This window comes from Haliotis cracherodii, unplaced genomic scaffold (assembly GCF_022045235.1).
Source record: "Haliotis cracherodii isolate W230 unplaced genomic scaffold, xgHalCrac1.p SCAF_9, whole genome shotgun sequence".
Classification (NCBI taxonomy): Eukaryota; Metazoa; Mollusca; class Gastropoda; order Lepetellida; family Haliotidae; genus Haliotis; species Haliotis cracherodii.
The window spans coordinates 44,550,161-44,576,671 of NW_027266343.1; the positions used below are offsets into that span (position 1 = coordinate 44,550,161).

The window sequence follows — 26,511 nt, forward strand, 5'->3', positions numbered from 1 at the left end:
AGATATAATCCTTTTATCTATTCAACCATGGTACTCTACGAAAGGATCAAAAGCCTTACAAAGGTTGTTGCTGACACTGTGATGTTTAACCCATAAATACTCAACCATTCACATCACTCATCAATCAGTTCGTTGTGTTACAGATTGAAAGTCTGTTGATAGCTAACTGTGTCATGTATTAAAAATACAATTCCACCGACAACTTTATAAGCGACATCCTCAATTACCCAGTGCTTATATACATGTTAATATTAACCCAGGCCCCATTCGCCACCGTAGCTTCATTTCAGCCTTTTTCTCTCCTCTCCTTAACTAAACACATAATTTCTCTCGCCTGAGGGAGTAAAACAATTTGAGGGCTATTTTAAGCGTCGCTCTATTCGCATCGGTGTCAAAACGTAGCCATGGCAGGGAATGGATCAGGGGTATATATCACAATAAAATTGAGATATAATGCATAGTACACAGTATAAGTAAGGATACATAAACGATGACGGTAGACAACCAAAAAGAAATAATTGTACGTTGTAAATCAATATGTTAACGTTATCGTTCAGAATATGATTTTGAGACACATTAGTTCAGAATATGATTTAAAATTATACCATGTCAGTCTTGAGACACATTAAAACTTGCTGCAGGAATAAACACATGAAGCTTGCACCACTTATTTTCGTGCATGATGCATTGAACACGTGGCACACTGTGACTAAATAGGGTTTTAGATATATTCCAGATTGTGCCTGCTGCCTGCTGCTAATCACTAACTAGTGGTTGATGGCATGAGCATCAAGTCACTTTGTTGGGGAATAACACACACACACACACACACACACACACACACACACACACACACACACACACACACACACACACACACACACACACACACACACACACACACACACACACACACACACACACACACACACACACTTAGCCAGAAAACACAATGGAGGCCACCCAACCCAATCCCCATAGGTGTAGTCGGCTTTGATGACAACCGCCACGCAGTGCCAAACGTACAGAAAATAGGGGTTAGTTGTCTTGTAGGGGGTAGGGGAATATCACGGGGTACATTGGTGGACCTTTTCAGCCAAACTGAAACCGCCCAAGAATCACACTCAGGGTAATATGTGAATCCTTGCAGCCTTTGGACACAAAAGACAGTTCCAGCGCTCTCGGCCCCTTTGCTACCTGTCTGATGAGGAAAATGGTACGGTGTTCATGGAATGACATTTAGACTCTAAAAGCATATCTCTGTTTGACAAATCACATTTCAAACCTCTATATATTTTCACTATCTATGACACACCAAGTGTTTTACATATGTTGTTTATAATTTGCTTTTAAATACATTAAAGTATTTGTTTGTTGTTGAACGCCGCACTCAGCAAGAGTCATGACATGACGTCGGTCCGTAAATAATGGATTGTGGATCAGACAATCTCAAACCCATGTAGTACCAGGACTGTAAACATGACATAACAATCATATAATACCCATATATGAAATGTAAAACAACCAATTGGTGAAGCCATATTGTGGTTAGAGAAGGGTCGGTGACCGTTTGTTAACCTTGTCAACTTGTTATCCCGCGTTAATGTATTTTTGTATCCGATGGAATTAAGCATCCCAGATAACCAATTATTTGCCACCTCACAACACCCCCCCCCCCCCCCCCACCCCCCACCCCCCACCCACACCCCCCCACACAAACCAAGTCCACCCATTTCGAAATTACGTAATCTGGATCACGTAAATATTGTTTACTACAATATAAATTGCTATTATCACTGCTGTGTCACGAAATGAACAATTTCTCTTGCTCAAATAACATGTTTATAAATAACGCTGGGCGGAGGGGGATAACGAGGCTATAGTTTACATTGTGGTGTTATTAAATTTGACCCCACACATGAGTAACCTGACACGTCGACAGTGCGTCCCCAGAAAGGGCATCACAGAACACAGAACACCACGAGAGAGTGAGGATTGTGTAGTTGCAACTTATCCTAATTCCCGATAGCCTACAAACCCAGATGTTTTGTTACATGATATGTAAACTCGTGTGACGGTCATGTCAAACATGTATGCTTGTTTGTGCAACTCAAAACACAGAATACATAGATGACCCGAGTGAGTGTTGTATGAAGCCACAGCGAGATATACACCAACTATGACATGTACATAATCGGGTCTGGACAAGTCAAACCAGTAGCGAATAACAAGAGCACCCACCACGTCATCAGATTAACTTCGTCTTGCGCCAAACATGTTTTCCATGTTGACAGTAAGATTCTGCTATAAGACATTAAACAAATCCATGTCAGAAAGTTTGTAATACTATCAACAAGGTGAGGTGAAATGGGGTTTAACGTCGCGTCCAAGATTATTGCATTTATATAGCGACGTGCATACACGTGTGTGTGTGTGTGGCTGCTTGTACAAGTCCGGACTAATGTCGATTATATAGTGCCAGCCCACTGAGATACCATGCTGCAGTGTAACATGGATACTCCACTAAGACACAGTATACTGACTACGAGCCGACCAGTCCTTGTTTTAGCCCCTTAAAGCAAGGTGCCAGACAGGGTAACAACAAGTATCATCTTTTAACGTCTTTTGGTTTGACGCGACCACTAGACCACGGAGGCGGTCATACTGTTAACAATGCTGAGTTATACCTTTGCCTCACGATGTGTCGGACGTATACTCAAGGCAACACAACTGTCAATACCTATTGTCTAGTTATGTCACAAAAGCATTCATTCCAAACCCCTCTCTTTATCATTAAGATTTAAAGTGTTCAGTGGTAATTGTGATGGAAAGGGAATGAAAAAGGTAAAGTTTGGTTTTCAATATTGTAGTACATGTATGGAATCAAGTCACAAAAACGCAACTGCTGCAGAAAAGCATGCATTCCATGCAAAAGTTGACTTTTATGCAAGCCCCATGCATTTCACTACCCAAGAATGGGTATAAAAACATGTACGTTAACGGAATTCCATATACATTGTTTTGAATCGTGCTGACAGCAACCACTCAGAAAAACAACAAAATTACGCAATTATTTAACATCACGAAATGTCACGCCTGTCCGAAAATGAAATGAGCGTCTGCGAGCCATTGGTATGCTTAAAACAGGATCGAGTCAACGTGATGTTGCAAGACAATTTAACTGTCCACAGAAACACCATTTGGTGTTTATGGCAACGTTGGCAACAGTCGAATGCAGTCAGAGGCCATCCTCGGAATAGCAGGCCACGCGTAACCAATAATCGACAAGACAACTAGATTCGAACAACACACCTACGAAATCGATTCCAGCCAGCAACAGTGAGTGCAAGAAGCATCCCTGGCCTTCGACGAATATCTTCGCAAACCGTACGTTGCCGCCTCAGATGTGCAGGGATTGTCGCCAGAAGACCCGCCAATGGTGCAGACAACGTCTACGCTGGACGGCCATGCAGTGAGGACAAGTTCTATTCACTGACGAGTCTCGTTTTCACCTCAGCCACAACGATGGACGGAATCGAGTGTACCGACGTCGAGGTGAAAGTTACGTCAAACATTGTGTCATGGAAGAAAATCGGTTCGAGGGCGGCGGCGTTATGGTAAGGGTAAGGGTAAGGGATTACAGCAAGACAGAGGAACCGTTTGAAAGTGGTAGAGGGAAATCTCAATGGACAGCGCTACCGCGACGAGATCATCGGCCCTGTTGTTCTACCGTTTTTGCGTCGTCATGGCCCAGGCATTACCTTTCAACATGACAACGCCCGGCCTCATATTGCTCGACTCGTTCAGGATTCTCTTCAACAATCAACGTGAATGTCATCCCCTGGCCGGCTCGCTCCCCTGATCTCTCACCAATCGAGCACATGTGGGATGAGATGGATCGGCGCCCTCGACGTCAACCACGTGTTCCACAGACACTCCAGGAACTTCGAAACATGCTCCAGCAGATATGGACAGATATCCCACAGGACTTTGTGCGACGCCTGGTCCATTCCATGAGACGAAGGTGTGTTGCTTGCATCGCAACCAGAGGTGGACACACACGTTATTGATTTGTAAATATACTTTCTGAAGTCAGTATGGCAAATTAAACCATTTGAACACTTACAGGACTCTTTTATTTGTTGCAAACTGAAATAGTTTCAGTTTTGTTAAAAAAATTAACTTTGCATTAAATCTTATTCGATGTCACAGGAACTTTCGTTATTCAGTATATGTACACATAATGAGAACAGGTGCTATGTTCATATCAACGTGGGTGTTTTGAAGTTATAACAACACTACCAGTATACTTAAGGCTACAGTGTGTCAAAAAGGCTGATGTTAGAGGTTGTCAAGAAGCATTTTTTAAGTATTTGAATATGAGCATGTCTTTGACCTCAGCTGGTTTTCTTAGAAAATTTTGCTAAACATATGGTAAAAAAGTATGGATTTATAGTGCTAGCACACTGAGATACCATGCTGCTGTTTAACATGAGTACCCCACTCATACGAGGGCAGGCTGAAAAGTTCTAAGCCTAAGTGGGATATCTCAATCGGATTGAAACAAACTTTTGCCACCAACAAGTAATATCATTTATTGAATCATAGACATAAGAACTGCAACTGTAGTGTTATTATTGTCTTTGTAACAGACCATCTTGTGAACCTACCCATTGAAATCACCAGAAATGGACCAAACTTTCCATGAACTAATGAAAGTCCTTTTCAGTGGATAAGAAACAAGCGTTTACCATAGTTAATGATGGGAATCTCGCAACCAGCGGCGTTTATACAAACAAACAGCGACAAGATTGTTATAGAGTTCGCAGCCGTCAACATCTCCCAAACACATGGAACAATGTGTGAGCTAAATTGTCATCAAAATGTGTGTGCATGATAACCATCGCGAAGACTGGAAAAATCAATATTTGATACATTGAAACAGCCTAGACATTGCTTGTTTCCAATGTCCTGTAGTATGCCGAGCAAACAAAGCGAAACCTTCAAAGGAAAGAGTGGAATACTTCAACTGGCCACCCTGAAAACGATTGTGTGGTCATTCAGGGGGAATAACTCCACCTTTAACTCCTTCACCTCCATTGCGAGCATATTGGACAGTTTCAGACTTGACTTTACGAGTAATTTCATTTCCCATGTTTGTCGTATCTAATTTTTTTATGCAGATATTAATAAAGTGCAAGCGATTTCGTAGCATATGATTGGCTAGCCAAGCAATGTGTTTCAGTGTCGGTTTCCCTACCGCCATCCGGTTCTCGTTTAGAGAGAGAGAGATGGGGGGGGGGGGGGGGGGATAAGAGAGAGAGAAGGGGAGAGAGGAGAGAGAGGGGGAGCGAGGGAGAGAGCAATAGAAAGAGAGAGGAGAGAGGGGGAGAAAGAGAGGGAGAGAGGAGTGAGAAGGGAGGGAGTGAGGGAGAGAGAGAGAGAGAGAGTGAGAGAGAGAGAGAGAGAGAGAGAGAGAGAGAGAGAGAGAATTTAAGTGTTACGCGTTACATAAGTTGTCTATATTCAAAAATGGGCATATAAGTCATTAAAATAACGCCCAGCCATAAGGCTTATGAGACAAAATAAACCAATATATATAAATTATAATGTTTCACAGTTAACATAATGTTCATGAATTACATAATTTAATTTAAACACCAGCTTATGTGCCTTGTCAGGTTATATTATTGTTGTCACGTTAGCAAGTATTGGTTACACAAAGTCAGTGGTACGGATGATGGACATGGGTACTCATGTTTCATGCGGTACCGAAGTGATTGCCAAACATGGTTTTACGCTGCAGTCTTCCACACTTTTGCTGGCCTTAAAACGTCGGCCACAGACGCAATAGTATTATAAAACCAATCTTTGAAGTCAGTATATATGATACACTGCTTCAAGGTAAAATACAGAAGGTTATGCAATTATTTTATTTTAAAAAGCATTACCGTTATATAAATAGACGCTTTTCATAAAATAATGCTTCATTTGTTTAGTTTAATCACGGGTGACCCTGTCATCTAAGGAGTCGCAATTCTCTGTGCAGAGTTGCATCCCCTGGACACGTCAGAAACTGAGATCTGAGACCTGCATTACTTCGTGCTTTCCTCACACATTTAGCTGACACGCCGTGATATAACTTGAATATTGTTCAAAGCGGCGTTAAGCCCAACTCACTCACTCATTTAATGACACACGAAACATCACTAGATCTGAATTGCGTTATTCCAATTTCAACTTTGCACAAATTCTGTTTATGATTATTTTCTAAGGAAATCCAATAACAAATCACTGGACAATGAAACATCAGGAAGACCCGAAGCTACACTGATCAATAGTTGAGTTCCATGTGATCATGTTTATATCGATTCTCGGGGTATTCCAAGTGTAAGAGTTTCACTGCACATTGAACCATAATTTAAGTGTACAACAGCGATCATACATAAGGAGGGTGTTAAAGAATAAACTTCAATATAGGTGAAAGTCAACTCGTGTAGCAAGACTTATAATAAGAACGACAGACCCGTTCACGTTTATGCTTAATTATGTTCGCATCTGGTGTGAAACATCGGTGATATTTTGAGTTGTGGACGGATTAACTTTCTGTGAACGCGTTGACGTGTTGGTTGAGGAGTCACAGAATGTGTGTACGAATACCAATGTCTAGGCCAGGTTGGTTTTGATATATACGGTTAGAATAATTTAAGGACGAGGTTGACTTATTTCAGGGAGGAGGGGGTGGTTATAAGGGATACTCGACTGTTAGGGTGGCGTCAGTGTTGAGAGTATGTGTGTGTGTGTGTGTGTGTGTGTGTGTGTGTGTGTGTGTGTGTGTGTGTGTGTGTGTGTGTGTGTGTGTGTGTGTGTGTGTGTGTGTGTGTGTGTGTGTGTGTTTATGTGTATATGTGTGTGTGTTTATGTGTATATGTGTGTATGTATGTTAGTGTATGTGTCTATATGTGTGTGTATGTATGTGTGTTTGCGTGTGTGTGTGCGTGTGCGTGTGCGTGCGTGCGTGCGTGCGTGTGCGTGCGTGCGTGCGTGCGTGTGTGTGTTTGCGTGTGTGTGTGTGCGTGTGCGTGTGCGTGCGTGCGTGCGTGTGTGTGTGTGTTTGATTGTTTGACAGGGGTGGGATGTGTGTTAATGGGGTATGGAGGTCGGGGATGCGCAGCCTGGTAGCAATACATGAGAATGGGATTGACTTATATAGTCAGTCACACAGAGGATCGGACGAGCTAACCATATGTATATGAGTCAGAATACTTAAGAAAGCAAGTGATTACATGGAATTTGATTGGCTAACCAAGAAAACTTATTTTGGAGTTTATGTGTTCATGAACCGAACAAACATTAGGCCACGACCACAGGCGGACTACTATTGCCTGATTGGCTGGTAATTGGTTGGGAGGGGCTTGGATGAAATAATACACAAGTGCGTGTTTGTCAGGATCTGTGTTAAGGAACTCGCTTGGTCAGTAACATGGAGTAGGCTTTTGCTTTTGTAACGATAACCCACAATGCCCTCTGTATCTAACGAGAACCTGGTATACTCTCTGTATCTAACGAGAACCTGGTATACTCTCTGTATCTAACGAGAACCTGGTATACTCTCTGTATCTAACGAGAACCTGGTATGCTCTCTGTATCTATTGAGAACCTGGTATGCTCTCTGTATCTAACGAGAACTGGTATGCTCTCTGTATCTAACGAGAACCTGGTATGCTTTCTGTATCTTACGAGAATCTGGTACGCCATCTGTCTCTTACGAGAACCTGGTATTATCTCTGCATCTAACGAGAACCTGGTATGCTCTCTGCATCTAACGAGAACCTGGTATGCTCTCTGTATCTACCGTTTCTAATGATAACGTGGCATGCTCTCTGTATCCAACGAGATCCTTGTATGCTCTCTGTATCTACGGATTCGCGTATTTAGGATTTTTTTCCGTCCAACGTTTCTGGGACTCATGACAGAAGACATTATGGGGCGTTGAGGTTGAGATCTAATAAAATATTTGTTTACTAAATTTATCTGGACTTATATGACATGCTTAATTTCAGGTATGTACAACGCAGCCCTTTGGAAGCATACGACGCAGAGTTCAGTTTTGAACATGACCATTGAGCTCCACAGTGGGTTAGGGGTGGACGGAGGCGACACCGAGTGGGCACAGTTGATGAACAATTGCTCCACCACTCAGGAACAGACCAACTCCTCCTGGGACGTCACCCTCGGCCATGCATTACACATCTACGCCATCAACATCACGACATCCTATGGTAAGGTGCTACCATTATCACAAACACAGGTCAGACTGACGTATTTAACCTAGTATATCAGTCGAACTCCGTTGTCGAACCTAGGTTGAGTCGAACTCATAGTTCAGTCCCAGCAAACCAAACTATTTTATTCATCACTATTATAACCAAAATGTGACGACGGGAAATGTCGAATTCCCGGTTGTCTCGAACTAAATTTATAGTCCCAAGAGTTAAAAATAAGTTAAACCTCGAACTCAAAATGACTGAAAAACGCAATCGTAAGAAATAGTATCAAGTACAATGGCCTTAAACGGTACGGTAGTAATGTCGATTCGGATGTATCGAACCCGGATAAGTCGAGCTATTTCTTTGGTCCCCAAAATGTTATGACGACAGGATACATATACAGTAACTGATATCAGTGTTACAATTACATGGTCCTATGGTAAATCATTGAATCGAAAAAGCTGATATAAGTATTATTGACGTAACACCTGAATGCCACAACAATAAACAAATGCTCAAAACTAATAAAACATTTTTGTCATCTTGTGCAGAGTACCCTCTGGGTGACTTTGTTGTGGAGCGGGCTGAAACATGCATAAATGGTGTCTGTGATTACATCCCCTGCTACCAGACCAATGAAACAGTACCACCAGGGGTAACACTCCAGATACAGTGTGATCCCGTAAGTGCGGGGACTGGTGGATCTGTAATATACGCATCAAACATACGCGTCCGATTACTTGGCAGCGTGAAGAGGAGACTTTCCGTCTGTGAGGTGGAGGTGTATACCCCTCAAGGTATGTGTCCAGTGTCAATGTGAGGTGGATGTGTATACCCCTCAAGGTATGTGTCCAGTGAGGTTGAGGTATGTGTCTAGTGTCAGTGTGAGGTGGGGGTGTGTGTGTCCAGTGTCAGTGTGAGGTGGAGGTGTATACCCCTCAAGGTATGTGTCCAGTGAGGTTGAGGTGTGTGTCTAGTGTCAGTGTGAGGTGTGTGTGTGTGTGTCCAGTGTCAATGTGAGGTGGATGTGTATACCCCTCAAGGTATGTGTCCAGTGAGGTTGAGGTATGTGTCTAGTGTCAGTGTGAGGTGGGGGTGTGTGTGTCCAGTGAGAGGGTGAGGTGGAGGTGTATACCCCTCAAGGTATGTGTCCAGTGAGGTTGAGGTGTGTGTCTAGTGTCAGTGTGAGGTGTGTGTGTGTGTGTCCAGTGTCAGTGTGAGGTGGAGGTGTATACCCCTCAAGGTATGTGTCCAGTGAGGTTGAGGTATGTGTCTAGTGTCAGTGTGAGGTGGGGGTGTGTGTGTCCAGTGTCAGTGTGAGGTGGAGGTGTATACCCCTCAAGGTATGTGTCCAGTGAGGTTGAGGTATGTGTCTAGTGTCAGTGTGAGGTGTGTGTGTGTGTGTCCAGTGTCAGTGTGAGGTGGGTGTGTGTGTGTCCAGTGTCAATGTGAGGTGGAGGTGTATACCCCTCAAGGTATGTGTCCAGTGAGGTTGAGGTATGTGTCTAGTGTCAGTGTGAGGTGTGTGTGTGTGTGTGTCCAGTGTCAGTGTGAGGTGTGTGTGTGTGTGTGTCCAGTGTCAGTGTGAGGTGGAGGTGTATACCCCTCAAGGTATGTGTCCAGTGAGGTTGAGGTATGTGTCTAGTGTCAGTGTGAGGTTGGGGTGTGTGTCCAGTGTCAGTGTGAGGTGGAGGTGTATACCCCTCAAGGTATGTGTCCAGTGTGAGGTGAGGTGGGGGGTGTGTGTGTCCAGTGTCAGTGTGAGGTGGGTGTGTGTGTGTCTAGTGTCAGTGTGAAAGGTTGGGGTGTGTGTCCAGTGTCAGTGTGAGGTTGGGGTGTGTGTCCAGTGTCAGTGTGAGGTGGGGGTGTGTGTGTCCAGTGTCAGTGTGAGGTTGGGGTGTGTGTGTCTAGTGTCAGTGTGAGGTGTGTGTGTGTGTGTGTGTCCAGTGTCAGTGTGAGGTTGGGGTGTGTGTCTAGTGTCAGTGTGAGGTGGGGGTGTGTGTGTCCAGTGTCAGTGTGAGGTGGGTGTGTGTGTGTCCAGTGTCAGTGTGAGGTTGGGGTGTGTGTCCAGTGTCAGTGTGAGGTGGGGGTGTGTGTGTCTAGTGTCAGTGTGAGGTTGGGGTGTGTGTGTCTAGTGTCAGTGTGAGGTTGGGGTGTGTGTGTGTCTAGTGTCAGTGTGAGGTTGAGGTATGTGTCTAGTGTCAGTGTGAGGTTGGGATGTGTGTCCAGTGTGAGGTGAGGTGGAGGTATGTGTCACTGAGGTTTGTGTCCAGTGTCACGCTATTGGCATGTTGTGCTATTCCAAGTATAAGGTATTGATCAAAGACCACTGTTCATCCGGAAACGGTATGATGTAGAAAGAAGTGGAAAGAATGTGATCACCCACTATCTGCGTCTTGGTGGGGAGAATCGGAATACTGATCGTTGTACGTATTTCGATTTTTTTGTATGATCTGGAGAGATAGTTATCCACGGAGTGAGTATGGTTTAACGTTGCTTTTAGCAATATTCCAGCAATAAGACAGCGTTGGCTCCAAGAATAGGCAAAGTAAATGTGTGAGTGTGCGCCGACACTATATCAGTTTTATCGAGGAGAGTCAAATTAGGCAAGGCATCATTAACGGAGGTCGTTCCACGATGATGGGTATGATGAACACTTGAGATAGGTGGTCTATAGTCCACTTCAATATTCCGAACGACAGCTAAACATTGCTTATTATGTCTTGTAATACAGGCATGGCGGTAAATGTTGCCTTGAACAAGACGACACATCAGAGTTCAGTGCAGGTCACGGCCTTGCCAAGGTCAGGCTGGATGGCAGTGGACGGGAAAGATCAGCAGCTTTGCAGTGCAACTCAGAACACTACCGAACCCCCCTGGTGGCAAGTTGATTTAGAATCTGAGAAACAGATTGAATACCTGACTATTAAAGGTAGAATGCCTTAGACTGTTTACTTTTACTCAATCCTTCTCAAATTCTTAAACTTATTCGTAACTGAAAACTAATAAGACCGTTATGGGCGATTTTATTTGGTGGTCACACTTCTAACGGACTTCTAACATTTGATGTACGGGAGGGGTATGTGTGGGTATGTGTGTGGGTGTGGGTGTGGGGTGTGGGGTGTGGGGTGTGTGTGGGGGGTTGGGGATAAATCGTCGCTGAAAAATATTGAAAACGTAATTATACTTTAGGCGGTTGAAATCATAAGATAGTGCCTGCCACAAAAACTATATTGTTGCACGGTAGTTTTTTTACCAAAGATTTAAGCTCATAGTTTTAATTTAATTAGTATCTGCTCTTGCAACTGTGGCTGATTTTTTTCATTATATAAAAATCCAATCTCCAGCAAACAATTCCATTTTCAAAGAATAAGAAAGAACCTTTGTGTTATATACTTCTACATTATACTTTGTATACGTATCCTTGACCGTTCAGGCGTGTTTCATTCTTAGTGCATCATTACATTGAAAAAATAAAAACCCATGTTTTAATCATGCTCATATGTGAAAATAAAAAACAAAAATTAAAAAAAAAAAATATGTGAACATATCAAATGGACAAGGTATTTATTTCTCACACCAGTCAATTCTTAATTCTTTTTTTTTAAGAAAGGTAAAATTCATGACAAACCTTCTCCCTTGCAGGACATGCACTTGAAAACTTTACAGTGTACCTGGGAGTTGAGTGTGGGATTGATCGGGTTTGCTTCAACGTGTGTGCAGAACACACCGACTTAGCAGAACACCCCGTCAACATGACGTGCCGGCCCAACACGACTGCACGATATGTCAAAGTAGCTCTCAACATGCCGGGCATGTTATCTCTGTGTGAAGTCAAAGTTTGGGTTCATTATGGTAAGTATTTGTAACATGGGTATTAAAACTTGCTGGTGTGAACGGAGCCCTTGCTATTGAAATTGTACGGATTCATTAATGTCCGTATTCACGATGCATTGATATATGGTAATTTCCTTTTAAATACATGTATATGGGAACATTTACACAGTCAAGTGTGGCGGGTTTCCGGAGTAACGAGGTTCCGCTGTACGTATGATTGCAATGTGATTTGGTTAATTAGGAACTTATATGTCTTTTCCAAAAACGTTTTAGTGAGGGGGTGGGAAATGGCGGGTGTCCTTTCTCGGTGATTTTTAACGAAAATATTACTTGTCGAACCAATTGCCCGTGAAATAGGTGTGGTACAAAATATAGATTCATACCATAAATTGGTAAAGTGAGGAGAAATGGAGTTAACGTCGCGTTATGATTGCACGTATGTAGCGGTGTGTGTGTGCGTGCGTGCGTGCGTGCGTGCGTGCGTGCGTGTGTGTGTTTCCGGACTTATGCTAATATTATAGTGCCAGCCGACTGAGATACCATGTCTCAGTTCAACATGAATACCCCACTCAGACACAGTATACTGACTCCGATCCGAGCGATCCCATTAATATCGAGCGCCAGGTGGGGTAAAAACAAAAACCATCTTTTAATGTCTTTGGCTATGACGCGGCCGGGGATCGAACCCCGAATTTACGTTCACCGGGCAGACGCTCTACCACTAGACCACGTAGGCGGTCATACCTTACAATGGATCTGGGGTCTGTAAACTCCTCATACCTTATTATGCCATATATTGGCTTGAGGTTTTGTTCTTTGAAATGAGACTGCATGTACCAATATCACACAGGTTTTATAGTAATGCGAAACCCACTCTGTATGTCTGCTAATTGGTGTTATGATCAGTAATGGTATACATTACGCAGATGGCGTGTCTCCGTTTCACATGAGGACGAGCGAGTGAGTATGCTCTTACGCCGCTAATGCCTACCGATGTAAAAGTATACACTTCTCAACTTGACAATGTTTATCCACCTTTTGAGACAGTGGTGCTGAAACATATTCCATTGTGTACTATAGTTCTGATTAAACTATCATTGATAAATGCTTACTGTTGCACTCGATGTTGTAATAATGTGAGGTTCGATATGGTACGGGGGTATGTAAACATATTTAAAGTCACTGGATTGTCAGGGAAAGGCTTGATTGTCTGTGCTGCTGTTCAGCGTAGGCAACAAACTAACACTTATTTAAGCATATGGTGTGAATGGAGGGTTCTGTTGGTAGAGCAGGACTTACGTTTTCCGCCAACCCCTGGTGTCATCACTGGAATTCAGTGAGCCATTCATCTAACTTTCACCATTATTTTGCCTATTACGCCCAATGGAATCTGTTTCGGCAGATAATCGAGACTGGATATTATCTAGCGTTGACGATATATTCTCATTTCAATTTATATATGGTGTTTTAAGTACAATAAACTACAGATATAACGATCTCAAAGGGACCACTTATTTTAGTTCGTTATAACCGTAGTTCGTTATAAGCATATATACATCATAACTACAGTAAATAGTCGGGACAATATCGCTATATCCGTCAGTTCGTTATAAGCGTGTTCGTTATAAACGTAGTTTACTGTAGTTTCATTACTTGCAGATCCCACCACTACGACAGCCCAGACAACTGAGGCCACAACATCAGCCATCAATGTAACCAATGCAGAGACAACCACAGACAACACCAACTCCTCAACTTCGACAGCACCAAGCAACAACGAAACCAGTTCATCTGAGACAACGACCCAGAGCTACGACGCAACAGATTCAAATGAGACCACGACCCAAACCTACAATGCGACTACTACAAATGAGACCACGACCCAAACCTACAACACAACTACTACAAATGAGACTACGACCCCAAGCAACAAGGCAACCACTACAAATGAGGCTACCACCCACAGCAACAACGCAACCACTACAAATGAGACCACGACCCAAACCTACAACACAACTACTACACATGAGACCACGACCCAAACCTACAACACAACTACTACAAATGAGACTACGACCCCAAGCAACAACGCAACCACTACAAATGAGACTACCACCCACAGCAACAACGAAACCGATTCGGCTGCGACAACGTCAACACCAGGAAACAACGCAACTACTCCAACTGACAAATTCGTTTATGACACTTCCACATCGACTACCACGACAACAGAAGCAGGCAATGGTCCCAAACCTACAAGTTCCTCAGATAACCAGAATACAACTGGGACGTCAGTACCCAGTTACGATGCGACATCCCCAACAAGTTACAGCCTGCCAGGTGTGTGAAGAATATGGTTGTGATAATCATGGATATGGGGGAACGCCTTTTCGAAACAACACAGTTGTTCACGACGACGGATTAAAATGGGCCACGACATCGGTTATTAATCTTTTATGAAAAACACTTGGGGCGGTTGGATAACCTAGTGGTCAAAGCGTTTGCTCGTTACGCCGAAGACCCGGGTTCGAATTCCATTCCTGGTGTCCCCCGCCGTGATATTGCTTGAATATTGCTAAAAGCGGCGTAAAACAACACACACACACTCACTATTTTAAAAATGACGTGTCCCTGGATATGGCACGACAGTAAGAATCGTTGTGGGTCGCGGAAAAAAATCGTTTGTCGTGCATTTGAACCTTTTACGTATATCGCTCTCTCTGGTGAAGAAACGGACTTGAATGTATCTTCAACACATCATGCTTGTCGTAAAAGGCAACTAACGAGATCGGGTGGCCAGGTTCGCTGACTTGTTTGATGCAGGTCATCGTATCCCAGTTGCAGGGGTCAATGATCATGATGTCAATCACTGGATTGTCGAGACTCGATTATTTACAGACCGCCGTCAAACAGCTGGAATATTGTCGAGTGTGGCGTTAAACAACAAACAAACAAAAACATTGCTTTCTCTGATGGGGTATTGCTGAAACGGACTCTCGTCCCAATGCACTCTGTGTATAGATTTCTGTGTGTCTGTCAATACTAACCGAAACCATGGTAATCAATAATACCCACTTTGAAGTACAGCAAGCGGGTCCTTTGAAAATCTAATTGAGCAAATATTTTCTCATAACACTTTTGTGTTCCTGTGTTCTAAGAATGCACACGAGCACGCGTTTTAGATTTAATTGTGTTTGAAATGATGCAAATGTACCTGTTGTCTTAAATTAGGTTGACGCCCTAGGCGTTTATACCATCCCAGGATCAACAGCATTGATATCTGATAAATCAAACCAACATGTGTTTCAATAGAAGAGTAGAATGGAATATTCTGTGATCTCGTTGGGTATGTTTATATCAGTTGGGACAAGAAACACCAGTTAACGATCTTGGGACGATGGAAAACACACCCGTAACAGATTTCTTACACTAACAACGCCATCCACGTTGTCATCAGCAGTAATATTACAATTAGAATCTCTGTTACTCTTGTTTGTTAAGTGTCACTGTTATGTCCCACATGCTGATTGCCCACGTCAATATGATGCTTCAGTCATCTTCTTCATCAATGTCATAGGCATAAAAGTTCCCCTATTGTCCTCTACTTCATCACTATAATGTATCATCCTTTTTATATGTTTCAAAATTACATTTACAGTAAAGACTGCAACAACCATACAAACTCAGATGACATAATAACTATATTATTCCTTTAACAGATAATACCTCAACCGATGCCAATGACGTTCAATCTACGGCTGACGTTCCTGCAGAGACAACCCATCCAACAATTGCACCAACAAACGCAGTTCATACAACAGACTCCACATCAGCTAATGACCCAATGATCAGCCCAACGCCCACATCCACAGAACCACAAACCGTTTTGATCTCTGAATCAGAGCCAAGTAGCTCCAAGGGCCACCAGACAATCCAACCATCCAGCCAAGGACTTCAGGTCACTTCCGGTTCCGCCCTCGCCTTCTTCTACACAACCATCCAACCTGTTGAAAGCGTGGATGATTTGAGTGAGGGGTTTACAACCCAGATCAGTTCCCTCATCGTGTTGTGTTCCTGCTACTGCAAGTCCCCTAACCAGACCACTGAGGCCATATCCAGGGTGAACCTCAAGAATCTTGCCGTGGACAAGAGAAACGTGTCAAGGTTTAAACGTCGCTTCTACAGCGTGTTGGATGAACGCCCTTCAGCTATTTCAATTGGATCGACGGGAATCTTTTGTCTAGTTTTTGTGTTTTGTCTTTTTGTTTTGTCGGACGTTGATTACGTAGTCAGAAATAAAAACAAAATCGCAGAAGGCACGATGTAAAAGAGTTAAACCGAAACACCATATTAAGACGTTCAAGAACGAAGTTTACTTAAATGGACATGGTTTCAGTTCTATTAAATCACTAGAGACATGAAAATATGTTATATTGTGTTCTTAAAATGTAAGTAATTGCATAAGTGGACACAGATTAGACACCTAGCATGTTCAGGGAGTCAAAAATATTTCCTCCGACTTTTTCTTGAACAAAGTATTTATTTTACAAAATTCCATATCCTTTTAGAAATTATGTTCGGCTTGCAGAGGTAAAGATCACATGCTCTCACGCAAAACGTTGTTCTTTGTGTGAACACACTTGACAAGATTGATGTCGCTAGTTTGTGTATGTTTCGTGGAATAATGTTTTTATATTTATTGTTTAAAAAAAATCAAAATGTTCATTATGTGTGATTGCGAAACTCCTTATCACGATCTCCGTTGCAAGAAGTGCCTTATTGTAGATATAAAATGTAACGTGCTTTCTGATAGCTCTGCAAAATCCTGTTATACACTTTCGTTTGGTCATGTGCGCCGTGATATAATTGAAATACTGTTTAAAGCGGGGCACAACACACTCACTCACTCGATGTGCAGTCGTGTTGGTATACAGTCAGTGATATTCATTTATTATTGTATGATATGAATTGATGTGAAGAAATGTAATGAAATGGCAGATTTGTTTATATTTCCAATTTTCATCTTATGAAAAAACGTTTATATTGTATGTGTACATTTAACAAGATGGGCCACTGGTCGTTGGACAATTCCTAACTTCTAACGACACACGTCTTATGGACCCGGCTGAACGATGTATTCTCACCAAGACACGTCTTAAGGCCCTGTCAAGATATACCGGTGGAAATAAATAAGGGAACACTTACGATTAGAAACAGAAAAATGATATGCTATCATGGGTTCCCAGCCTTGTCAACCAAATACGCGTTGGAATCAATGCATAAACATATTTACACAATTAATTCTTACATGTGTTGTATTTGTATGCGCGCTATTTCAAATGTACTGACAGTGGAGCTTATTTCCCTATATTTGTTATTGTCCCCTTATACCTTCCCATCAGAATATGTTTCCACTGGTATTTTTGATACACTAGAGTTAATTGTTGTTTTTACGCACAAACCGTTATACATTCATGAATATTATCATGCACGTAGAAGTAGGATGGCGTATGCATATTTGTTAAAGGATTTGATTCGAGTCTTACCCGGTTGCAAGTAAATATAAGTATCAAATTATGTCTATACTGTATCACTTTTATTAGGGAATATATGCACATGTTGCACCCTTTACCGTCCCCATGTTATAGCCGACATCACCTCCCGGTGGAATAAACACACACAGTCTACACTCCATTGTTGAGTTTTCTTTGAATGCAGGCTTTTGAAGTACTTGGTTTGTTTGTTCACGCCGCACTCAGCAATATTCCATTGATAATATGATGTCGGACTTCAAATAATCGAATCTGGACCAGACAATACGGTGACTGACATCATGGCATCGATCTAAGCAAGTTGGATCCGATGACATGCATCAACCAAGTCAGCGAGCCTGACCACCCGATCCAGTCAGTCGCCTCTTAGGAAAAGCATTGGCGCGCCTTACAGTAACACACATGAGTATCTGCTCTGTATGATGGTAGGGTGGTTCTCAAACGACAAGCATGGGTTGCTAAAGGCCAGTATTAAACCGGATCCTCGCGAGTTTGTTTTACAAAACAACCCCACTAAAATACAGCACTGTATATGTATATAAAATATATATAACCCAATCGTTATGGGACTTTTTCCACAAAACCTTAATAATATAAAATTATTTTCACAATTGAGACAAAAATCACAAGTGTATTTCAACTGAAATTATGTGAAACCATTTAAGTTATACATGAGTTCTGTGTGAATCGTAAACACAGTTATGCCTCTACAATGCACACGCGCCTCATGGACCTTAATGAACGACCTACTCTCACAACACACATCTAATGGACCATAGTGAACAACGTGTTCTCATAACACCCGTCTATTGGACCTTAGTGAACAACGTGTTCTCATAACACTCGTCTAATGGACCTTAGTGAACAACGTGTTCTCATAACCCACGTCTAATGGACCTTAGTGAACAACGTGTTCTCATAACACGTCTAATGGACCTTAGTGAACAACGTGTTCTCATAACACACGTCTAATGGACCTTAGTGAACAACGTGATCTCATAACACACGTCTAATGGACCTTAGTGAACAACGTGATCTCCTAACACACGTCTAATGGACCTTAGTGAACAACGTGTTCTCATAACACAAGTCTAATGGACCATAGTGAACGACGTGTCTTATATGTTGTGTGTGTGTGTGTGTGTGTGTGTGTGTGTGTGTGTGTGTGTGTGTGTGTGTGTGTGAATATGTTTTGGTTAATTCTTCAATACATATCAGAACAAAGAGAAGGGGGTAGACAATTTATTTTGACCTGTAACACATTACATTATAAACATCTAACATGTCCAGTGATCCTTTATGTTTCTCGTGACTGCTAGAAGTTATATATAGCAGTGTGTGCATCTCGAACTTAGTAAACTGCGCTGTACGCATTACCAGCATGAACCGATATAAAGAAAACCCGTGCACATGGTGTATTTAAAGCACTATTAACCTAGAAATTAATACACCCGTGATGATCCGGGTTAGAATTGGTCTTCAGTAAACCATGCTTGTAACGGGATCGGGACTTCGATGATCATCGTATCATCATGTCATCGTACCCCAGCTGTGTGGATCGATACCCATGATCTCAATCACTGGATTTTCTGGTCCAGACTCGATTATTTACCGACAGCCGTCAATTAGCTGAATTATTGCTGAGAGTGGCGTTAAACAAACAAACAAATATTCTTAATTTATTATCGCGATATTTCGTGATTTTCTTTCAGGTGGCGAGGACTATAGTGATTTAATAGTCCAACTTCACAAAGCGGTATTATTTTGTTTGTAAAACAAAATAAAGTAAATATATACATATTCTGCTTTTAATGTAGGAGTTACATCAATCGAATGTAGGTTATTGACAGGGACATGGTCTTCCCCTTCCTGACTACAACACAGTACCTATTGAGCAACCAAACAGAAATAAACATTTATATATTGAAACGTTCACATGCCTTCCACAGTTCACAATTCATCAGTCGGCTTAACCATTGATCTCTTGGCATGATGCTGATCTGGCCATCAGTAATAGTGTATGCTTCGGGCCCTTCTTTGTCATGGAATACAATACCATCAAAATGGCTGATGACTACTTGAAGCACATACAACGGTTCCTTTTCATCCACACGATGAACTAACACGTCTATCAGATCAGGCGGAGGTTCCTGAAATGTCTTGTCTCTCGCACTGAGAACTACTATGTCGGTGTGTGTTTTCTCCTGGAGGCTGCCAGTCAGTTGGTCAATGTCAACCAAAGGATTAAAGCCTGTTGCCTTCCGTATCTTCGTCTTGTATTTGTCCGCGGTGTGATGTGACTCTGTCACTCCAATATAGAACGAGCCCCCCTCAGGCAGTTTGGACATTGAACTGATATTGTCCTTCAGCTTAAGGTCATTCCAGATATAATTTGTTATTTCGGTAACAGATACATTTTTTTTCGTGAGCTGATGTTGCATGAATGATTTGAGCTCAATTGCTCGGTTTTCAAACAAAGGAATGGAATTGGTGACCTTATGTTTTACCGGAGTCAAATCTTTTCTCTGTATACAGTGTCCACGGGTGTACTTATCAGCATCACTTCTTAATAAAATAGAAACAATATTGAGAAAGGATGGTTTTTCATTTTCGAAGTCATTACGTATTTTAGTATTGAAATTCAATGTTGATACACACTTTGATTTGGCGATCGTATATAAAAGAAAGTCAGTTTCCGTTTCAAAAGCTTCGATGTCGGACAGCCAGAGACGCGAAAAGCAGTCTGTGAATAAGGAACCATCCTCAATGAGTTCCCCAAACCTTTTCCCAATCGCTTCATCGAATATCTCCAGGTCTCTGTCCCAGGTCATTTGACCTTCAACATGCACCAGCAGAACCCCGCCTGAATCATTTCGGAGAGCAGTTGCTCTTTTGGCAAGTTTCTTTAAAAGGTTAAATTTCTCGTTGCTCTTCTTTCCTATCAGCACAGATCTACTAATGTGAAACACAATGACGTTCGGGTCGCTTGATACCTCTCGGTAGGACTCCTTTACACGTTCGCAAGGTGGACATTTACAAGCCATCTGAAAGTGACAATACCATATGTATACTCAGCGTCTTTCAGTTTAATTAAGAATTGACCTTCACTTTGTGTGAGTTCATTGGAGTACGAACCTTCATAGAGTGAGGGCCAAACTGTATGAACGTCGGAGCTTGCGACGACGTTCATACAATGTTCGGCCCTCACTCTTTGAAGGTTCGTACTCCAATGAACTCACACAAAGTGAAAGTCAATTCTTATAATTTTTTTATCACAATTTCTTACCTCAAATGATGTAGGCCAAAATCTAAACAAAAATATTTTTAGTACGTGTGACTTCATGTTTACACTGACAGCCATACAACAACCAGCTATATCGCGGAGTAAAATAGTTCCTCAAAAAGAGAGGTGACATGGGCGTATGGATACACAACTTGCTCTTCAGAAACATCTTACGCAGCACATGTGTTCAAATCATATCCTCATTAGATGAGAAAGGTCTGTAAAGAACTACCTCATGAAGTCAGTCACAATGACAGCACGTCGTAATACATTTACATCAAGTACAAGACGTCAAAATGGAGAGATTTCCGAAGTTCTTAATGAACATGTGGCGATTACATGTGTTAGTCATCATTGATCAACTGGCCGATCATTGAAAGGTGTATAAAAATGCGTCAAACAGACACTAAGGTAAATTCATAGATTGCTGGATACGGTCAATGTCAGCCTAGGCACGGATTGAGTCGATACTACGATAGTTTAGATGTGCATTTCTTCGTTTGTTCATTAGGATACGCCGCAACGAGGATATTCGTGAGCAATCATGCAGTCACGCTCTCTGACATTTCTCAATGTATACTGAAACGCTGAGACCAAGAATAAAGGTTCTAAATGATCAGAAAGAACGCTTATGTATGTTTTCGTGCAAGGGAATTCCCAGGGGTTTCCCTAGGAATGTGGAAGTAGTCCGTCAGTGTTTACGTCATTTCAAGAACATGATCTCGTAAAAAACGTTTGAACGTCAAATTGTGTCGTTCATACGCTTATGAACGTCAATTTCGCGGTCACGTGACAGGCCTCTCGTCCAATGGAAAAGCCGTATATCGTGTAAACTTCAAATTAAAAAATCATTACATAATATCTGCATGTTGTAGGACAGAGGCATGTGGATATGCTGCTAACATCAACATCCTTTTACATCTTCATCACATTAGAGGCTCAGACGTCTAAGGCGACGCAATTTACTGTGGAGAGTTGCGTCCTGTGGGCACGCCAGGAATCTATGACTGTGGGTTCGAATCCAGGTTCACTCCATTATTTTCTCGGTTTGTCAGTACCATAACCGTACTCGTGGGATTCCTCCAAGTGGTAAACGTCTGTGCATCACCTCAGGCTTTCCTCACACATAAGTCGCTATATGGCTGAACTCACTCCTCCCACATAACGCTTACACGCCGTCATAAATCTGGAATACTGTTCAAAGCGGCGTTACACCAAACTCACTCACTCACTCATCACATTAGATCAATAGATTATCGGCTAATAGTTCTGTTATCTTATACGTGACACCTTGGGTCGGTTCGCATGAGAGACATAAAACTTGATATGTAAATAACAATAGATTAAATAATTCAGTAAAGTCATATGTCATAATGGATGGTTTTTACAGACTTAAATATAACTGTGGCACTTGAGCGTCGTAAATTTTGATCCTAATGCCAAAACGATTTTGAAATATCAAGATATTATTATCATGGGGTGCGGTTATCTCTAAAAGGCAATTTGTTAACGACGTCTTAGGCCAATCTCTCTTGTGCCCATCCGCTCTTTCCTTCGAGTCCCGATCTCCCCATAATTGCTCGACAGCTGAAGTGTGATCTTCGGTGAAGGGCGAGGGGCGACAGATGGTAGGTGTCCAAACCTTCATTGATTCTTTCAAGTATCACCTCATAAACAAGCATCTACTAAACTCCCCTTAACCTCTCTGTGTACTGTACAAGAAATTATAGATCGTTTGTTTTATGATCGAACAGGTACTGTGGAGAATATGATGTTATCACCAGGCCTAACATCCAGTATTGATAAACCAATAGAAATGTTGCAGGAAGTGTTGTTGTAGATTCGTGACATAGGAAAGACGCACATTTCATAATTCATTTGGAGAGCCTAAGAAAAAAAAAGATTAGTAAGAATTTCAATATACACTTACACATTGCATAGTGTCCACAGTTTATAAAATTACATTTTTTCATCATACAAACTGGGCATGCTTTTCAGATTTCTTTTTCGCAAAATCGAAACTGTTTAAATAGTCTGGTACGATATCTGTATCACTTGATATTATGATACTTGGATGTTAGAGCAGCTTTACATTGGTGTACCCAGTCCAGATACAATTCTGAAAAAAATATCACAACATGAAAAAAACCTTCGTGACAGACTCTCTGAATTCTATTAATTATTTACACAGTAGGGAAATAGTAAAAGATATGTCCTAAGAATTGACTATTATAAATGTATAATATAGAGGACTTGAAATACACGAGACTGTCAGCCTGAAGCGCTCATAAAATACCTCCTTAGCGATCCCCTGTCAGAACATGTGTTTCCACAAAGTGAGGGTACCATGGATTTCTCCACACTCATCATATATAATGTATACGTCATGTGAAATACGTACAGGAATAATACAACAAACATTAGCTTATACACACGCTATGTATAACTTAAATACCTGTACATATTTATCTGATTCGGCTTGGCCTCAGAGTAAGGTGGGTGGCGAGCTGAGGTACTATGTTATCCAAGATCTTCAACCATATACTTTCAATAATGAAATCAAAATACCTTAGTTTGTACACAGACTATGTGTAACTGAATACTCGAACATCTATACCGACTCGGCTCTGCCCCAGAGGAAGGTGGATGGAGAATTGAGGTACATTGTTTTCTAAGAAACTTAACAGCAATTATATACTTTCAAGGCTGAAATTAAAAAAACCCAAAACATTAGTTTATACACAGGCTATGTATAACTGAAATACCTGATAACTTATATCCGACTCTGGTCTTCCACGAGGAAAGTGGATGACGAGTTGACGTACGATGTCATCCAACAAATTCATCAACAATGTGTTAAATCTACTGCTGCATTAATTAATCACTATTATTATCAGATTATTCAATTGATTTATTTATCAAGCAACGCCCGTTCCTGTGTTCTCTTTAAAATAGCGTGATTCTATGTGTGTCTTTTTACCTCAATATACTTTCAAGGTCAACAATATTCTGAATTCTCCCTTTATTATCTGTTGACGTAGTGTTGTGCAACACGCACAATAACACAATGCAATTTCGCGTACGTAAATAGTCTCAATTGCGAGGTCACTGTTACACGCTATGGTCTCAAAGGCTAGTGTATATCGACTGTCTCAAATATCACAGGGTATACTCAGCTATCTTTCATTCCTTTTGATAACCAGCGCATTGCATTGTTTAGATGTTTGGTTACTGGGGTAATTTACTTGTACTGGGCGGGTGTTTATAAAGGAAGTGACGTCCCAAAAGGGGGATTTCCCCCAGGTGTGGCGCCTTGCCAGATCGGAAGTACTATTTGTTGGACGACAACTATCACTTTTAAGGGACATTTAACAGTGAGTTCGTTAAAGTGTCAGTCCTGTTAGTTGAGACCTGCCCGTTATCAATCAACATTACGTGAACGAAAACCTACCGTTGTAACAGTATCAGCTCTCGATCATCTAACGGAAAAATAAATCTAAAAGGCATTGTCTTTGGGTAAAACTCATCAAACGAATGGCTACACGCTGAATATATGTGTAATATTGAAGAGATTTACCTCATTCTTCTTCTACTACACGTGGAGGGCTTCCGTCACGTGTACATAACTTGTCCACGCCGATAACAGGAAATAGGCTGCTCTTGATGTGAAACTCCTAGTTACCTCCCTTTATTTACTCACCTGCCAGCGCCTAAAACCCACATGTAGTTAAAGCGTCATTTTGAAAAATGAACAAAATGTGGCCAGATACAGTAGTAACATACACAATGCGAATTAATAATTATGATTAATTCCTAATGATATATTGTTTAATCAACCCAATTAATGAAACTAAAGTAAGACGTACATATGTTCCTTTCACGAGAAATGTTCTTGAGAAAGGGAGCGACAGGGAGTAAGGGAATACGTTTCAGTGGATGGAAGTGTGTGTGTGTGTGTGTGTGTGTGACCCTCTTCACGTGTTGATATATTATCTATTTCAGAATTTCAGAGGATCGGATTTTAATTATTGATGCTATTTACTTCATTACATAACAACAAACAATAAAGTTTCAATACATGTGCTTCAACTAACTTCGTAACTGGCCAATTGGATGTTATGTACATCTAAAGTAGTATTATCTTTACATATATCATTTCAGTAGAATCGCCACCTTTCCAATTTTCATTAAAAAACAACGTTTTACATCGATAATTTCTATCTTATGTTCGAATCCCCTGTCGTGTAGTAAGTCATTACCAAATTCCTGTGCACCCTAACACTAAACGCGTCATCGCCACCTCACTCTTTTATACACGTTGAGTTATATATATATTTAGGCTTCCGGTAATGATTATATTACAGGGCTAGTCTCAACCTGTTGTTTCGTTAAGAATGTTACTGCGTTCCTTTAAGCGATCGAGTTTCGATCAGATAAACAATGTTTGATTGCATGAGAAAACGTAGGCTTTGAACCCGAACACAAACCATTGAAGATGTCACTCATCTTCTATTTCTAAGGACATACCTTGTATACATGCGACTTGAGTCACTGGCGAAGGTACACACACGAGAACTCGTCTAAGATGGTGATTAATATGTCCAATAAGACATATTTATCACCATCTTAGACTGGCATGTGGGAAACAGCATTCTACTTATTGACGGGTGGAATGTTTAAATCAATTTGAACGACACTCGGTCGCCATATCACGAATACCCATTCCTTGTTACCGAAGGTGACAAGTCTAGGCTTCCTTCACACTACATATAATATAATACTTGATACATCAGTGTACGTAGTACGTTACATCGATTCTGAAAATGTTTAGTTGTATACGAATATTTTAGTTGCTTAACTGTGTATGGCTGTGTTGTCTCGGTTGTCGAGTTACCTCCCATTTTGGTCCTAGTATGTGTTTGTGGGAAGATCAATACGGAGCATCGGCAACTGTGCAAGGTGATAGCTTTGTTCGGGGTTTAACACCACACTCAGCAATATCCAGGCAATTTGACGGCAGCATGTAAATAACCGAGTCTGGACCAGACAATCCGGGGTAAGATGGCATGCAATCAAACACTCTTCTTACGCCAAGCACAGGTTGGTGGAGACCTTTTCAAGTAATTCTAACCCGAAATCCCTACAGGTTGTGTGTCTCTGAATGTTTGTTTTTTTATGTTCAGCTGTTGAGTATGCGATTGGTTGCATACGCTCTACTTGCCGTGACGTGCGCGGCCCGATAAAATGCAGAGAGGTTATAAGTTTGTAAAAGTATTCTTTCAAGCTTTTTCCACGTGGATTGCTTAATTCAAGGGAGATAACCCGTGCTAACATATATTGAGTTGCTAGAGATGGATACGACGTCTCGGTGGTAGCCTAGTGTATTTCTTCAATCTTCAGTTTATATTTATCTTTACTATACTCCTCATTATGGTACCTTAATCATGATGATATGTCAATCACCTGCTCATTCAGAATATGAATTCTACGTATGATTACAGATGCTAAAGATAGGGAGGGGTCTTGATTAACTTGACTCCAAAGTGAGATAGTAAATCTTCTTTGAGTT

General features: G+C 41.5%; 2 protein-coding genes across 2 annotated transcripts in view; one reads left to right on the forward strand and one right to left on the reverse strand.

Moving 5' to 3' along the window:
- Positions 1-17,766, forward strand: part of LOC139452101 (uncharacterized) — a 51,282-nt gene extending 33,516 nt beyond the window's left edge. The window contains exons 3-8 of the mRNA XM_071233419.1: positions 8,064-8,282; positions 8,822-9,067; positions 11,005-11,202; positions 11,916-12,125; positions 13,767-14,447; positions 15,827-17,766. Coding sequence (XP_071089520.1) covers positions 8,064-8,282; positions 8,822-9,067; positions 11,005-11,202; positions 11,916-12,125; positions 13,767-14,447; positions 15,827-16,434 — 2,162 coding nt within the window. The 3' untranslated portion in view covers positions 16,435-17,766. The remainder of the gene's footprint in view (positions 1-8,063; positions 8,283-8,821; positions 9,068-11,004; positions 11,203-11,915; positions 12,126-13,766; positions 14,448-15,826) is intronic.
- Positions 17,767-18,979: 1,213 nt separating this feature from the next.
- LOC139452849 (uncharacterized) lies at positions 18,980-24,607 on the reverse strand. Its single transcript, XM_071234484.1, has 2 exons — positions 24,520-24,607; positions 18,980-20,703 (listed from the first exon to the last, which is right to left on the reverse strand). Exon 2 carries the CDS (start codon positions 20,701-20,703, stop codon positions 19,576-19,578), a length of 1,128 nt encoding a protein of 375 aa, XP_071090585.1. The 5' UTR covers positions 24,520-24,607; the 3' UTR covers positions 18,980-19,575.
- Positions 24,608-26,511: the final 1,904 nt, after the last annotated feature.

Coding starts and splice junctions, on each gene's coding strand:
- LOC139452849 (XM_071234484.1), bottom strand. CDS start 20,703: ATGGCTTGTAAATGTCCACCTTGCGAACGTGTAAAGGAGTCCTACCGA.